This window comes from Argopecten irradians, chromosome 10, assembly GCF_041381155.1.
Source record: "Argopecten irradians isolate NY chromosome 10, Ai_NY, whole genome shotgun sequence".
Taxonomy (NCBI): Eukaryota; Metazoa; Mollusca; class Bivalvia; order Pectinida; family Pectinidae; genus Argopecten; species Argopecten irradians.
In genome coordinates, this window is record NC_091143.1 from 31,986,713 (window position 1) to 32,003,381 (window position 16,669).

General features: G+C 33.6%; 1 protein-coding gene and 1 long non-coding RNA gene across 4 annotated transcripts in view; one reads left to right on the forward strand and one right to left on the reverse strand.

The window, feature by feature from the left end:
* Positions 1-11,382, forward strand: part of LOC138333667 (uncharacterized) — a 59,531-nt gene extending 48,149 nt beyond the window's left edge. Inside the window, exons 42-51 of the mRNA XM_069282196.1 lie at positions 750-852; positions 2,311-2,493; positions 2,720-2,899; positions 3,349-3,463; positions 4,377-4,453; positions 4,833-4,886; positions 5,211-5,375; positions 5,887-5,987; positions 6,852-7,060; positions 7,321-11,382. Of these exons, the coding sequence (XP_069138297.1) occupies positions 750-852; positions 2,311-2,493; positions 2,720-2,899; positions 3,349-3,463; positions 4,377-4,453; positions 4,833-4,886; positions 5,211-5,375; positions 5,887-5,987; positions 6,852-7,060; positions 7,321-7,889 (1,756 nt within the window). The 3' untranslated portion in view covers positions 7,890-11,382. The remainder of the gene's footprint in view (positions 1-749; positions 853-2,310; positions 2,494-2,719; positions 2,900-3,348; positions 3,464-4,376; positions 4,454-4,832; positions 4,887-5,210; positions 5,376-5,886; positions 5,988-6,851; positions 7,061-7,320) is intronic.
* LOC138333668 (uncharacterized) lies at positions 16-14,628 on the reverse strand. Of its 3 annotated transcripts, none has more exons than XR_011210019.1 (4): positions 13,961-14,628; positions 2,703-2,837; positions 821-2,477; positions 16-455 (listed from the first exon to the last, which is right to left on the reverse strand). It is a non-coding gene; the product is annotated as an uncharacterized lncRNA (long non-coding RNA). The 3 variants fall into 3 exon arrangements; XR_011210018.1 differs by lacking the exon at positions 13,961-14,628 and adding an exon at positions 12,837-13,166; XR_011210017.1 differs by lacking the exon at positions 13,961-14,628 and adding an exon at positions 9,306-9,371.
* Positions 14,629-16,669: the final 2,041 nt, after the last annotated feature.

Below are 16,669 nucleotides of genomic sequence, written 5' to 3' on the forward strand. Positions count from 1 at the left end.
AAATTTTCACTCTCATTCAAATTCGTTTGTTTTGAAATAGTTTTATTGATTTTTTTATTTCATAAAGCATATGAAATCGGTTATTAAATATTGTATCATAATTTGAAACTATGGAAACTTCACTGAGGCCTACCTGTTTTATGTAATATACTGCACACTTATTTCCTTTTTTTATTTCTAAAGCGCTCTTTATCAATGTAAAAAAAGTATAATATATACAGTTAATGCTGCACGAAACAAATTGGAGAGTTTCATTTTAAATTATTTCATTTGAAGTTATGCCACTGCCGTTGGAATTATACCTGCTGCCCTATTGCATGATCACAAAAGACAACTAAAGATATAATATTATTCTAACGTCTTGTCTTGACGCGTCCATTTGTGGCCTTCAGTTGAGCGTTCACCCTAGTGATGAAGTCTTTTGGTCCTATCCCTTGGGCGAGACACACCATAGCCTATAAATTAAAGTGGTAGTTACTGATTCTGCTTAGCACTCAGCATAGAGGGAGTGGGGCAACTTGTTTGTCCTTGTCGGTATAATGTGACTAGGTGGAATATATATGTTGCTTGGTGTCTTCGGGGGCAGGCTTCAGTGATGTTAATGATGTTAAAATGACGTAAATAAAATAAACAAAACTAAACAAAACCAAAATTTATGTGTAAAATTATTTGTAGAAACTAAATTTCCTTAATCTCTGTTATTCTGTTATCATTTATTTCTCTTTCTATGAACAATTGTTATTTTCCAGGAAGAAAGATGGAGCTCTAGGATTTGGTGATCCTCGCGAGATCAAGGAGTTTCTGGAGAACAATGGTATACCTTGTTGGATAGATGTGGAGCAAATCAATGTGGTAAGTTATAAATCAACGTATCCCACTGTACATCTGTCTATTTGTCTTGCTTCCCATTCACAAGTTTTGCTCTATAAAAAGATAGAGTTTTGTTATTGTTGTTAAATCATAAAGAAATGATAAACAAAATTTAACGTCAGATTTTGATTTAGACATTTCAGGAACCCACCATTCCTCATACGTGATATGCCCAATGTAATAAAAATTAAGCTTGCAATTCTGCTTCTCTACAACTCATTGGAGCGTATGGTAATTTTAATTGACTCTAATTTTAATTTAATTGGTGATATATCGATTTCGCACTTATATAATATGCAAACATTCTATGGAAGATAAAATTGCTACTGCCTATTTGTATTATTACTTACTTTGAACTTTGACGTGACAAATAGGATTGTGGTTAGACTGGAAATTTGTTAGTTAGCTTTCAAAAATACACTTTTATACTTAAAATGAAACACACTTTTAATGAACACATTTACAACAAATTCATGATTTTAACATAGTAATTTCTTTCCTCATCAAGGTTCCTAGAAGATGAAAGATGAAAATTGTTTCGGTTTTGTGTTAGTTTAATGTTGAATTACCTGTATACACAGTGTCGTAGCGCCCGTGCATGCTTGCATGCTTAAGCATGCACAAAATAGTCTGACTTACATTTTTATACAGTCAGAACAAACACAAAATTTGAATACACGTTACGCTGCTGAATATAAATTACGTATAATTACATATGTTATGTCCAACTCTATGCCTAACATAACTGAAATTGCACATTTGAAAGACTTCAAGATTGGCCATTCTGGAAATTTATTAGAATAGTCTATATATTTCCGGTTACCAAGTGCATTTAGTTGTTAAATTTGATTATGTTTAAATTTTGTTGAAGACAATATTAGACCTCTTTACCAAAATCCCTCAAACAATTGTGGATTTTGAACCGATAAACAATACGAATACCAAAATAAACAACATCGCATGCAAAGTTAGAAATATTCTAAAAACATATAACTATATTAAAATGATAGCAAAACAACTAAAATAGCAATTGCAATATGTTCTTGGCCAAAAGTGAATTTTTCAATTTTGGTTCACTTCCCGCCCCGTTAAAACGCGTGTTAATCCATGATTTCCGGTGTTTACTCACAAAATAGTTGACTTTTATTTTTGTCGAATATGAACAGATTGTTGATTTAGAAAATAGTTTTTGTTGTGCACTTGTCAGGGGAGTCTAGTATAGTACGATTATATGTATATAAAAATGCATGGTTTTCACCAAAATATCGTGACCTCCATTTACCATTGGTATATACGTTAAAAGTTACCATAGAAGTAAAATGGTTACTACATTGTAACAATTTCCCGACAGCTTCTGCACCCACAGGCATGCAGGCCTATCCAGACCTAGCTACGCTTTGATACATATTAATGTTAGAGTGTGATTTCTCTTTCTCACAGAATGACCAGCTCTTCTATAGGCTATTCAAAGGACTCTCTGAGTCTCGCATCATGGTGGCTTTTGTGTCCGATGAATATGCACTCTCCGAGAACTGCTGTAAAGAAATCCGGTTTGCTGTTCAACTCAAAGTTCCAGTTATCGTTGCAGTTGTTGGGACTGGAAATGCCTGGAAAGTATCAGAGGTAATTTAATTTCATTAAAATGTATCTTACGTTTAAATCCAGCTTTTGAACTGTCAAAAATAATTTACAGTCCAAACACATCTATGAAGACTATCTTCGGAACTAAAGATATGGTCTATGTATTGCAAAGGACAATTTATTGATAAATCAGACATGCTAGATAAGCAGATTATCACGATATTAATTGCTAAGACAAAAAATTATTGTACTTATATTTTCATTCCAGGTTGGTTTTCATGCCAATGCCTACCCAACCGTCGACTTCCAGGAGAAATCTGATGTCTCGCACAAAAAACTGTTGTCTTTGGTTAAGCAGCACATGTTACCAGAGAGTCAGAAGGATGCTGAGGAGAAAAAGAGAAAATTAGAATTAGCAAATGCAGCAAAAGCTCAGCTCTCTTTCCAGGTTTGATATTTCATCATTCACTTTAACTTTTCTGAAATTTTAAAAGTTCATATGAAGGAACATGCACTTCATATACCTATTGTGTTTCAAATCATACAGTATTGCCAATAACTTTAGCGATTTTTTGGGACATAGGTTTAGCCTCTACAATTTATTTTCGTGAAATAAACCTTATATTCTATTTTAGTCAGATGGAGAATTGCAAATTGTTTAAATTTAATTTTCCCATTTTAGTCAAAATGCAAAAATTGTAACCACTAAATCCAGATTATGTAGACAATAGCTAATTGACAAGTTAACATGGATCTGCTTTGTGACAAAGGCTTTGCAAAAAGCTTCCTTAAATGATACAGTTAAGAAACACGTTTTATTTATAGTATTCTGATGAGACTCTCAGGTTTCCTTCACTGATACAGATAAGAAACATAATGTATATGTATAACTTGCAGGAAATGTTTGAGTTAGCCCAGAGGAAGTTTTTACGAGAGATCTCTAGATACGCCAGTGAACAAGACATCGGCACCTACCCAAGACTCTTTGCTGTTGACATCATGGCTAAATCAAGTAAAGATATATAAGTTAAACTTTTCAACATATCAGTGGATACAAAAATTTCCACATCCCAATCGTACAAAATTTTCAATATGTGAATGACACAAACAAGTCAGCAATCCAATGGTACAAAAATTGCAATATTCCTATGATAGACAAAATTATGGTACAAAATGTTCAACATTCCAATGGTGCAAAAATTTATGATACAAAATGTGCAACATTCAAATGGTAGACAATATTATGGTACAAAATGTTCAACATTCCAATGGTGCAAAAATTTATGATACAAAATGTGCAACATTCAAATGGTAGACAATATTATGGTACAAAATGTTCAACATTCCAATGGTGCAAAAATTTATGATACAAAATGTGCAACATTCAAATGGTAGACAATATTATGGTACAAAATGTTCAACATTCCAATGGTGCAAAAATTTATGATACAAAATGTGCAACATTCAAATGGTAGACAATATTATGGTACAAAATGTTCAACATTCCAATGGTGCAAAAATTTATGATACAAAATGTGCAACATTCAAATGGTAGACAATATTATGGTACAAAATGTTCAACATTCAAATGGTGCAAAACTTTATGGCATAACATTCTCAACATTTCAATAGTACGGATTATTCAACGTTTAATTGTTAAACAGTTTATTTGTCAAAGGCATTTCATGTAAACTTCAATGAAAAATAAAATCGGCTTTTCATCCTGCTACTCCTTTAATTCGTTTACCTTTAGTATTTTAACGTCATTATTCCAATGAATCAAAGCTTGTGTTGAAGAGGCATTAGTAGAAATGAGTATGGTATAGCATAAAGTAATATGTTCTATGTAAGGAGGTAGGTTATGGCGAATTAGTTGTTGCTTTGTCTTTGTTAATCATGGAAATGTTTATAATATGTTATACTAGAAGCCTCAGAAGGATCAAAGGAGGATACAGAAACGCTACGCTCATACAGCATCTATACATTGTGTGAATGTGAACAGGTAATTTGTGTTTTGTTAACAAAACTCTTTACAGAATGAACCAAAATGTACTTTTTATAATGAAATTACTCCATGCCTAATTGGTACATTGTGATATCTATTCAACAATTGATATTCATGGTTTCTGACAGTATGTTTTCCTCTACCATCTATTGATAAAACAAGTGTTCCGTTCATTTTTTTTCATTAAGAAATATAATGGTAAGATAAGCTTTTGGACGAATGAAGTTGATGTTGCATCACTCATTTATCCCTGTAAGGTTATAATGAATCTTTCCAGATGTATCTTCAATAAGATAAGTAAAAGTATTGAAATTCTCACATCTGTACGTATGTTTCCTGTTTCCATCTTATAAATCTGTTCATAATATTTGATCAGGGATGGCATAGTGTAGCAGACCCAATTCTTCTGACTCCTTCACAAGAAGCAGGGGTAAGACTATTTCACTTTGATTGACATGAAGTTCGGATATTAACTAAAAATTCTTCCAAAGATTCTGCTGACGGCATTGATCTTTAAAAGTCAAATAATAAGTCACTTGCAGCTGTAGGATTACATCTCTGTTCAGTCTCAAAATTAGACATTGTTAAATACTGTAATCAAGCTTCTTTTGGCACAATCAAATTTTAGAAGCAAAATTGATTTTGAACTAAATCTAGTGTATGTTTTTAGTAGAAAGAATACCATTTCAGTAAAAGAAAATAACTCCGATTTACACATTAGCCATTTCAATTATCTATGCAACTTTTCACACAGGTGTTTCAAGTAGACCCGACAAAATATAAAGACGAGACGATTGATTTAAACGACTTTGCCGCTTACCTGGCTCGCGTTACCTTGGTGATGGAACATAACTCGGAGTTTGTTCTCCGACTCCACAATGATACAGAGGGACAGGAGTTCATCAATCAGATCGAGGATGTAAGTATGAACTCTGTGTGAAATTCATTAATCAGGTTAAGGACGTAAGAATGAACTTTGAACCCTATGTAGTTCATTAATCAGATAGATTGCAAGTAAGAAATCTGACCTCTTTAGAGTTTATTACACAATTAGAACGCTGCCTCTAATGTAGGATAAAATGTTTGTCAAACAATTACAGGATGTTAGTATGACTTCTGACTTCATTGTAGGTAAGAATTCACTCAGAAATCATAGGACTTTGACTCAAATAAATACAGTGTGACCTTTGACCCTAGTGTTGGTTGATAGTTCATTACACAGAGAATGAGAGAACACCAGAGAAATGTTGGCCCACCGGAAGTGAAATGTTCACTCTGAAAAAGGCAAGGTTGAGAGCTTATTCAAAACACTTGGTGACGATTGAGTGTAGTGAAAGCACTTACCGTCTTGAAAACCATTAATATACAAGTTGTGTACAATTTGTTTAACATATTTTGATATATACATATATATATGATTTATTTACCAGTTGGCGTTGAACAGCGATACAGATTTCCAGACGTCCTACCACAATTTGAGGAAACGAATATTTGAACTGGATACCAACAAAGAAAAGGGAAAGTTAAAGAGGTAAATGTTACTTCTACTTGTGTAAATTATGTCCAACAGTTTCGAACCTGTTAAATGTATAATTATTGATGAAGCTTGTGTGAATTTATGTACAATTTGGGAGGCTGTAGTATATTCATGTTGTGTCTCCTTGCAATAGCAGACACTGATATGGCGATTATTGTGAATTTATGAATATGCTTCATATTGATTTCGCACATCAAATTTTGCCATACCATTCTTATTTTTATAATAATTCTTTAAAATACATTTTCTACTGTCTGTAATTGATTTCATGTACCTACACCTCTAGTATCAATGTATAAATTTCTGGACAGATAAAGTAATAGATATCCAGATACAAAGACGACCAATGTTGATACTGGTTTTCTTTTGACAAATGCACTGGTTGGTATACCAGCTAATGTCTTCCCACTGGTAAATTGCACACATTAAGAGATTGTACTGATAATTTTCTGGAACAACTTGCCACCAGCTGTAGTCCAATAAAAAATATCAAATAAATCAGTCGTCATATTTCATCTGCATGGCAGCTGTTTTTCTAATCGATATTGTGACCAAGACGTGATTAGATGTAGGCAAATATGTCGTAATTTCTAATCAATGCAATTATCTTTAGCATGTAAATTAGGTACTTATATTACTGACTCAGATATTAAAAGATTGAAAATCTGTACATAAATTGTTGTCTGCCCTGTGGTAAAATGTTGTGACTCTATAAATAAGTAACTGTCTGTCGCTCTAACTAAAATATTGTCTGAAAATCTGTATATCAGGTGACGTCTACTCTGTGGTGAAGTGTTGTGACTCCGTGAGGTACTGTCTGTCTGATTGTAACATATTGTCTGAAAATCTATCCATCAGGTGTCGTCTGCCCAGTGGTAAAATGGTGTGGCTTTGTGGGGAACATGCCACCAAACTGAAGGTGATGGTGCTGAGTGAAGAGTCTGGAGAAGTCAAACTCAAAGCTGCAAACCAACCCTGGTTAGATGCCATGGTGGAATGTTTGAGAGTTAAACAGCAACTTCCGTTTGAATTCAAAGAGAATAAGAAAAGTAAAAGAAAGGCAGCAGGTAATATTGATATCAAATAAATGATTAATCAAGCATTTTTCTTGGTGTTGGAAAAGGATTTATATGCTGGTCAAACTGAAAGTTGCATGATTGTCACAACCGCTGAAATGCGTTATATAGTAACGCATTCACAAATTCTGGAGCAAGATCTTGGCGCAGTTTTAAAACAAAATCTTATTTCATGAAATGTATATGTTATATATGTCTTTATTGATACGAATTTCTTATTTGCTAGTAATGGAATTGTTTCTAATTTATAGCTAAACCTGAGAAAGTCCAGGACATTGAGAAGAAGTTAAGACGCTCTATGTCCCGCAGTGCCAGTACTTTAGGAGGCGATATAATAGGTACAAAGGTTTTAGCTCCATTGAAGTCCGACAAGGCGGTCACTCCGCAAAAATTAACAACAACCAAGATCGTTAAATTAGAAGTAGCTGTGAAAAAACAAGAACCACCAAAGAAAAACGACTCTAAAGTATCTACACAGCAGCTTGAAAAACAGAAATCTGAAACAAAAGAACCTGAATTACAACAACCTGAAACAAAGGCTGAAACTAAGCAACCGCCACAAGTTACCGAAGAAACAAAGGAAAGTAATTATGCGAAAATTGAACCTAAACCTGAGGTTGATCAACCAGCGAAAGACACCGACGAAAATGTTGATCAGCCAGCGTTAGTCAACGAAGAAAAAGAAGAGAAACCTGTTCCACAACAGCCGAAGAAAAATGCTCCCTCAAACAAAGGACAAGCGTCCCGCCTTCATCCACCTACAACTGCAAACTCAAGGACACAAAGCGCCCCTCAGAGCAAAACATGTGTCGTGTCTTAGGTGTACAGTCGGCCAGGTTTACTGTAAGGATTTTCTCTTTAATCCAATGAAGACGCGGATACAATCATAGATAAAAACCATCTTGCGTTAAACGCATATATCTTATACCAAGAATATAAAATGACAATTCATCATATAGGCAGAATTAGAACTAGATTAGTGAAATCGTTGCTCATTTGATGCTATGATTGTGAATTAACTATCCGTACTTGGAAAATGAAAGAATTCTATAGAAAACTTTACTAAAGTTAAGAATATCGTTGATACATTTGCATTTTTTCAGTTCTTGAGCTAAAAATTCGTACTTAAAGTATCTTTAACATACATAGTGTTAACCTATTCACCCCTGAAGACGCATTTACGCTTTTCTAAAACAAAGACTAGATTGGTCCAGTATGGAATTTTAGGGGGTTAAATGAGTTAAAGTGCAATATAAGTTTGAAAATATGAAAGCTACTATTGTGATATTTTATTGACATTTAAGTACTCATTTACCTGTACATATTGTGATTTTAATGAGTATTTACCCATTACATACAATTATGTGCCTTTGTAACAGCGTAACGTATTTACCTCTACATCCAGCATTTTTATTTAACGTCTCCCATGACGCTGCTCAGCTGATTCATTATTGTTTTTACATGTATTTCACGTGTTAGCTTTGATTATCACGATTTACGTCTTACAAAGTAAGAAAGGTTGGTGAATGGTGTTGTGTAGTAGATTACAATTGTAGATCTTAACTGTTTTGAATAATGTCATTTCCATATCATTGTTAGCACTATTGTTACAGTCGTGAGTCTGGTGAGAAGGATCGCTTTTCAGCTCCTGCATCGGTAAAGTAATTTAACTCCAACGCTTATTTTCGAAATCTTCGGAGTTCTGTTTTGACATTGAAATGTTAAGAATACCAGTAAAGAGATTGCCGGTACCATGAGTAAGTGAAAGCTACCTAATACCGTATAGTCGACGAGAAATAATTTTTTAGCGGTTTTCGACTTTTGCGGAACTATCATCCTCGCGATAATAACCGGATATTCACTATTTCTCACATAATCCGCCTGGTATCCAGTGATTTCCACCGTGTAATATGGGACAAAATGGCGGTCTCTAGCGGATTTATGAAATGCATTTTGACGTAACATTCTTTGTTATGTAGATATTTGTAGATATGTGATAAAGTGTCTTATTTGTGTTCATTTTATATGAGATTTTATGAAACTCGTCTCGAAGTTTTAATTTTTTCTCGCCAAGGCGCGCAAAACTTCTTAGACTTCATGACAGAAGTATCATGGCTCAGATGAAATAACTTTTTGATGCAATCGATAGTTAAAAATACTGTCATGCTTCTGTAGTTTATTAGTCATGGGATAATCTACAAAAATATTTTAAATCATAACTAAAACGCATCCTCACCTGGTTGCATGTACTTTTCATACAGATTGCATGGTCGTTATTGGTTTGTCCCTAATGTAATGGTCTTCTGAGATTTTCTCTGCTGCTTTTCTTCATAGTGTTATATAATCGTAAAACCCTAACGCTGGTATTGAAGCAAACAATGAGAGTAGACTGGTAAAGATGTCAATATCTTCAATATCTTTCAATTTTATGCGTAGATTTGCCATTCCTACTGAAAGAAAGTGATATGTGTTTTTTCTATTGATGCAAATTAATTATGTTACCTCCTGTGATATGTCCATGAAATAATACCAGTATTTTGCTTGTTTCAATCACATAGTGTTGGGCGATTTTTTGTAGCTTAATGATGTAGGTGTGTTCTGTTTGATTTACTATTATAATACATATGCATACTTTTTCTTATACAAATTATTGACTCTCAGGGATGCTCTGAGTGATGTTCTTCATGATATATTTTCTTCTTTACATACCAATCGTAGTTATTGTTATTTTCTGCTTTGATGAATGCATATATGATTAACAAAAGTTCATTTTCTTAATTAAAGGTACAGTTATTTTATTGTTTTCCATATATAAGGTATTTTTATTTATTAGTTTTCATAATATGTTTGTATATTTTATTTTCTAGATGTATCATAAAGCAATATACACATTGTATGGTGCATTTCTGTCATTAGGGATATTGTAACCGTATCAATAAAAGAATACCTCATCAGTCAGCTAGTTATATATATAATGACTGCAGATGTTTTATTCTTACTTGAACGTTTTGCATCGGTAAACATTCAATTATGTATTAAATTCCTATTTAACTAATGTTTACCAATAGCTCATATATATGCTATTATGTTAATTTTCATGTTTTATTCTGTTTTTTAAATGGGCTATTCTCATCATGGTATAGTCAAGATCCTGTGTGATATGAATGTTATTAAGTTAGAATGATTTTTATACTAATACATCCGTCCATTGTCAGTAGATCTCCTACCTAGTGATCATTCTCTTCATACCATATAAGTGTTAAAGGAAACTTTTTGTTTTCACTTCCTTAGTGATCAAAGTGTAACAGATAATACTCGTCTACCAGTCGTCCCTTTGACAATTTTATCATATAATCTTGCTCAAACTTTGTGATCATATTTTACACCACCGGTTAAGTGTTTTGTTCATTTAAAGTCAAGAGCGTTTGGAGGACATATTTAAATAGTCTATAAAGCTTACTTGGGTACAAAAAAATGCACAGTCCGTGTGATTTTATGTCCTACACTTACACAATGATATTAATAACCTGTAGGGCATCAACTTACTGAATGCATATTAATGTATCCACAACGCGATAGCATGTACCTTGAGTGTAGCAACGAAACAGAAGTATACACAAGTTAATACTTAATGAAAACATGTCTCATATTTATACACTGTTATATAAGTCCATCAAGCACCTATATCATTAGACTTTTTATATACATGTATGTTTACGTTTGTGTACCGTTTGTATCTATGTGCCGATGAAGTTTGATACCTCGTTAACTTAAAAATACCTATAGAATTCCATCATGATATTAAACTAGCTATATAGATTACATGAAAAAAAAGGTTAAAGAAAACATTGGGTTCGACATAGGTATTTGATTGTTGCATCATGCATCAAGTCGTTTATTCTATTGATGTTTACAAACTACTTGCAGAATGACAGTTCGACTTGCGTATACTTCACATTTATACCATTCGTTTTTACCAAGTATACGTAAAACGTACACGTCAATCGCCCGTTAACGATACTACTTGTCGGGAACATTATTTTATTTGTCTTTAACTAATGACCGTCGATTCGAGACCAATATCAAACTCTTTGAGATATGGACATAGTAATCTGGACTAATTATCCGGTTGTTTGTGTACATTAGTGGATCATGTTGCTTTTAAATGCGATACAATTAGTAATGTTACATTATAGTGAGCAATTACCACTAGTTAATTGAAAATTGTAATTTCAGTATTCAGAGAAGTGACGAATTATACAGAGTTTTAAAACTAACTATTTGGAACCTTAAATAAAACATAATATCTTTAATTAATCTTTACTTGTTTATCTATTTTATCACATGTTTAGGTCACCTGACCATAGGTCATGGTGACCTATTGCTATAGTCTTTAGTTTTGTCCGTCGTCATGCGACGCTTGATAACGTTTCTTTGTGAACGTAATAACTTAAGAAAATATGCACCGAGCTTAATGAAATTTTATATATAAACTAACATTTGGAAAGATCTCGGACGAGTTTAAAAATCAGCTTGATTCGACGGTAATTTATGGAGTTATTGCCTTTAGCACTAATAATTATTATTGGACCTTGTGAACGTGATACCTTGTGTAAATATAAATTGAGCTTAATGAAACTTTATGCAATCCGAATACAGATCTTAATATCACCACGTTGGATAAGAGGATCTGAGAGCATCCCATTAGGGGTCACGTCAAGATGACCTTTTGAAATGGCCAATCAAATTGGCACTGCCAGAATCTTGACTGGGGACGAAAAAGTTTGAAAAAGCTCTCCAAATTATTTTCATTTATGTAGTCATCTCGCCCGAAGTGCACAACAAAGCTAATTGCATATGTATACTAGGGCGAAAAGACGTTTTCAATTGATGTTGTAAGGTGTAGAAACTGCATTTGCTCTGAAGTACACGTGGTATAAAGGTCATCTGGACGTGACCCCTTATGGGATATTGTCAGATCCTTTATTGAACGGAGTAGTTATAAGGATCTGTGTTTTAATCAGATTGCTTTTTATGGAGACATACATTAGAAATATCTTGGACGAGTTCGTAAATCAGCTTGATCAAACGATAATTTACGGAGTTATTGCCCTTTTCACTTATAATTATTTTGGACACTGTGAAATAAAATTGTGTATTAAGACTAAAATTGGAAAGATCTCGGATAAGTTGGAATATTAACCAAATTCGACTGTTATTTACAGAGGTATTGTCCTTTGCACTAACAATTATGTTTGGACCTTTTGAACGCAATAGTTTAAACTTTGTATGTAGACTAACATTGCAAAGATCTCGGAGGAGTTCGGAAATCAGCTTGATCCTACTCTAACTTAATTACAAAGTTGTTGCCCTTTGCAATGATAATTATTGAACCACAGGTGTTCGTTTCTTATATAGGTATAAGTATAATACTGGGTCAAGGTCTATAACTCGGCCGGTCATATAACACTACCCAATTTCAGAAAAAGTATGATTATTAACCAACCGTATAGGATATGATAATAGGAATACTCTCATTCGACAGCCAGATAATTTATCTTTAATTTGGTATATGATACAATATATATCATGCCGTATAAATGTCACTAGGTATCCAGAAACATCGGAAAACAGAGAGATTTCAACTGGTCGGACACTGTGGTGTCCTCCGATAAACACGCCAGTGCTCTAATGGGTAGCTCAAAAACCACTGCATGTCAACACTTCAGCGTCATAAGAATAAAAGTTTGGTAGAAAACAAACTTACCGGTTAGTAAATCCATGGATAATATCATCCATTTGCCTAACGTAGTCCTTTGAAATTTCCGATTGAAAAATTTATGTCTCTAGCCGCCATGTAAGTATGTGTGCAGTAGATTTGTTTTGTCGGCGTTGATTGGCTCTCGAAAATTAATTGACCAATCAACGCCGAGAAAACAAATGTACTACACACATATCAACATGACGGCTAGAGACACACATTTTTTCAATCGGAAATCTCAAAAGGCTGTATTGAGTATATGGATGGTATATAGTTAAAAACTAGCATAGCGGTAAGTTTGTTTTTTACCAAACTTTAATTCCTATGAAGCTGAAATGTTGACATGCAGTGGTTTTTGAGCTACCCATTAGAGCCCTGGCGTGTTTATCGGAGGACACCACAGTGTCCGACCAGTTGAAATCTGACTGTTTTTCGATGTTTCTGGATACCTAGTGACATTTATACAGCATGATATATATTGTATCATATACCAAATTAAAGATAAATTATCTGGCTGTCGATTGAGAGTATTCCTATTATCATATCCTATACGGTTGGTTAATAATCATACTTTTTCTGAAATTGGGTAGTGTTATATGGCCAGCCGAGTTATAGACCTTGACCCAGTATTATACTTATACTTATATTAGAAACGAACACCTGTGATTGAACCTTTTGAAGATGATAATGTGAGTTAATATGTACCAAGTTTAATGAAACTTTGTATACCTATTAGATCTAAGTTTATATTTCGTAAACAAATGACATCAGCTGGCTAGTAAATGGCATAACTAATTTGTATCAAATATCAGGTGACCGTTAAGGCCCATGGACCTCTTGTCTACAATGTATACGATGTTTTGAATTACTAGTATTATATCGGCCTCAATCGCGTGATCTCAATATGGTATTTATGAAATTGATCGGTTGTGACTTTGATATTTATGAAATAACATGTCATTTGTTGATTATACATTCATTATTAAAAAAAATGTTGCTCAATATAAACAAATTTAAATACTTTACGTGCTCTGGATGTCATTATTATACAAATCCTGTTCCTTGATGTGATCCATGCAGAAGGTTTTCTGCCTAAATTTTAAGACATTAAGAATGTTTTCCTGTCGTACCATGGTGACGCTGTATATATCGTGTGACTGAAGAGTTATGTTGATCACTGCATACAAGATAGGCCGTCCATGAAAAGCAAGATACTGTGTGCACAGTTTGTAATACTGTAATATTGGTCCAGTCACGCGATTTTTACAATGGCATATTACATATTACATCGCTGAAAATTCACTACGAACAGCTATGACGACCACTTCTATATGCATGTGTTGCGGTGTGTTAATGTCTGTATATAGGTGTGGTGTCTCAGTGAAATAGTGAAACTCTTGTCCTTTTTAAAGTGCTATCTCACTGGAATATGCCACCAAAGATGCCAAACAACAAACTCCATCCGGTCACATACGACAATTTACAATTACACAATTTATTTTATTTGAGTGTTACATATCAAAATCGTATAAATACAACGGAGTTTACATCAGGATAAAAACTATTTCAAATCTAAAACATTATGATAATAATATGCAGCTAAACTGGCTAATGAGACACTACTTTGAAGTGAAAAATTCAATGTCACGATGATACATGTAAAAGAAGTATAACTGCACATAAATTATATGAAGTTAAAACACATGTGCCTGCGATACATATGATATAGACTAGAAGCTAACGTATTTTGTATGGGCGGACTGATCATTAAATACTGTAACCTTTGATTGTCATCCAGTTCCAAGAAATGATGATTAAAAGGACATAATTATAAAGATCGCTTCTAATGTCAGAGTAAGAATTACAGTTTAAGATGCTCCACCACTGACAAAAGGCATTTTTTCGCTATCAAAAACAGGAGCAGACGAATTCGTATTTTTCTTTAGTTACAATTATTATTTTATTATTAATTAAAATTTTACTTCAAGACAAAAATATTAAAGATAATTAATTGCATCCCAAAAAATTCTGTGGCACTATGTCCTATATGGAATAAAGTATTGATTGTGCATGCGCCAAAAGCAAAAAATAAATTATTTTATATCATTTTTGTGATAATTAGACATATATATACACGATTTAATATCAATCATTGTTCATTGATGAGTATTTCATGCTCTATTGGCGGTGAAGCATCTTTAAAAAAGTAAGTTTCATCCTCAACGATATTAGATGAGCGTAGAGTACACATATGGAATAAAGGTGACATGTTTCCACTTGTAACTTAAGTTTATACTTACGAGAGGAAAATCAGTCGTTCCACTCCCATTATGCTGAACATTAAGGATACTATAATGTGTCTCGACCAGCGGACAGAACTCATAGCCTACCTCACTTGTGCTAACGCTCAACTGACGGCCAGTATGTAAGGCGTTGTCAAAGGATACGTTAGGAAGAGGAAACTCCATATTGAAGAAGATGAAATAAGATCCCAAATTTAGTCGCCTTTTACTGTCATGATTAACAGACAACAAAGTTTTCACAACTGACTGATATGATTAATTTAACTTAGGAGATATTCGTTGGCGACAATGTATAAAAAACAAATCAAGAGCTCAAGTTTTATCCAATGTTAACAAAAATGACCACAAAAAGTGTATTTAAACCTTTATAAAACGAAACAATGATGCTTATCGGCAATTGGTTTTGCAGAAATGATCATGAAACAATTGTTTAGGATTATTAGGGATTTCCATTCAGGATGGAAATCCCTATTGTTTTTGGTTCTGTTTTTTCTTATTATTATTATTATTATTCTTATTATTTTCACAAAACCTTCTTAACACTTTTTCTCACGAACGGAACAAGGTACGACGATCAAATTTGGACACGTTATGTACGTACATGAGTGCTTGAAACGTTCGTTCGATTTTGTACGATAAGGTTCAAGGTCAAGGTCACAGACGTAAAAAAACTACTTTTTTGAACGAAATTTAAACGCTCATAACTTCATAACTTTACGCTGTACATCATCCACGTTTAATTATGCAGACAGACCCTGACATTTCGCATGCTTTTCTCATGCCATATTATCAGAGATTATGTAAAGGTCAAGAGTCGCTACGGGGTCAAGCAAAGTTCAAAAACGAAATTTGTCACAGAATAGTTTTGAAGAGCGGATATGACAAAGCATGCTCTCAGGCACATAAAATGACTAATTTCAAGGTCATATGATTCAAAATGGCGGAGATATAGGACATCAAAAATCGAAATTTTAGTTTTTATTTGTCCCTGCGCGAGACGTGTCAGTGCCTTTAAACCTGTATGTACAGTCTTGGTTTTTTTGTACCTGTGTTGTACAAACTTTTGTTTTCAAAACCCATGAATTTCGATGAGTTATATATAATAAAAATGACGGAAATATAGCTCTCCAAATATGGCAATTTGTTTCATTTCCTTATTTTTCCCGTATTTTTTGAGCACGAAGGGCCTTTATCATTTAATATAGGGTGTTGATATTTTGTAAATGTAGACTTTGGCATATTGTCTATGCAGGCTTGTAATTTCAAAGTCATAAATTTGAAAATATCGGGAAAATAGCCCTCCTAATATGGCATTTCGTTCATTTTTAACGTAAATTTAACCGTTATTTATGAAAATTCAAAGAGAAATGTTTTGAATTGGATGTGAAAGAGCATCCTCTAAGACACAAAAAAATGACCAATTTCAAGGTATAGGATTCAAAATGGCGGAGATATAGGACATCAAAAATCGAAATTCTAGTTTTTATTTGCTCTTGTTCGAGCCGTTTCAGCGCCTTTAAACCTGTATGTACAGTC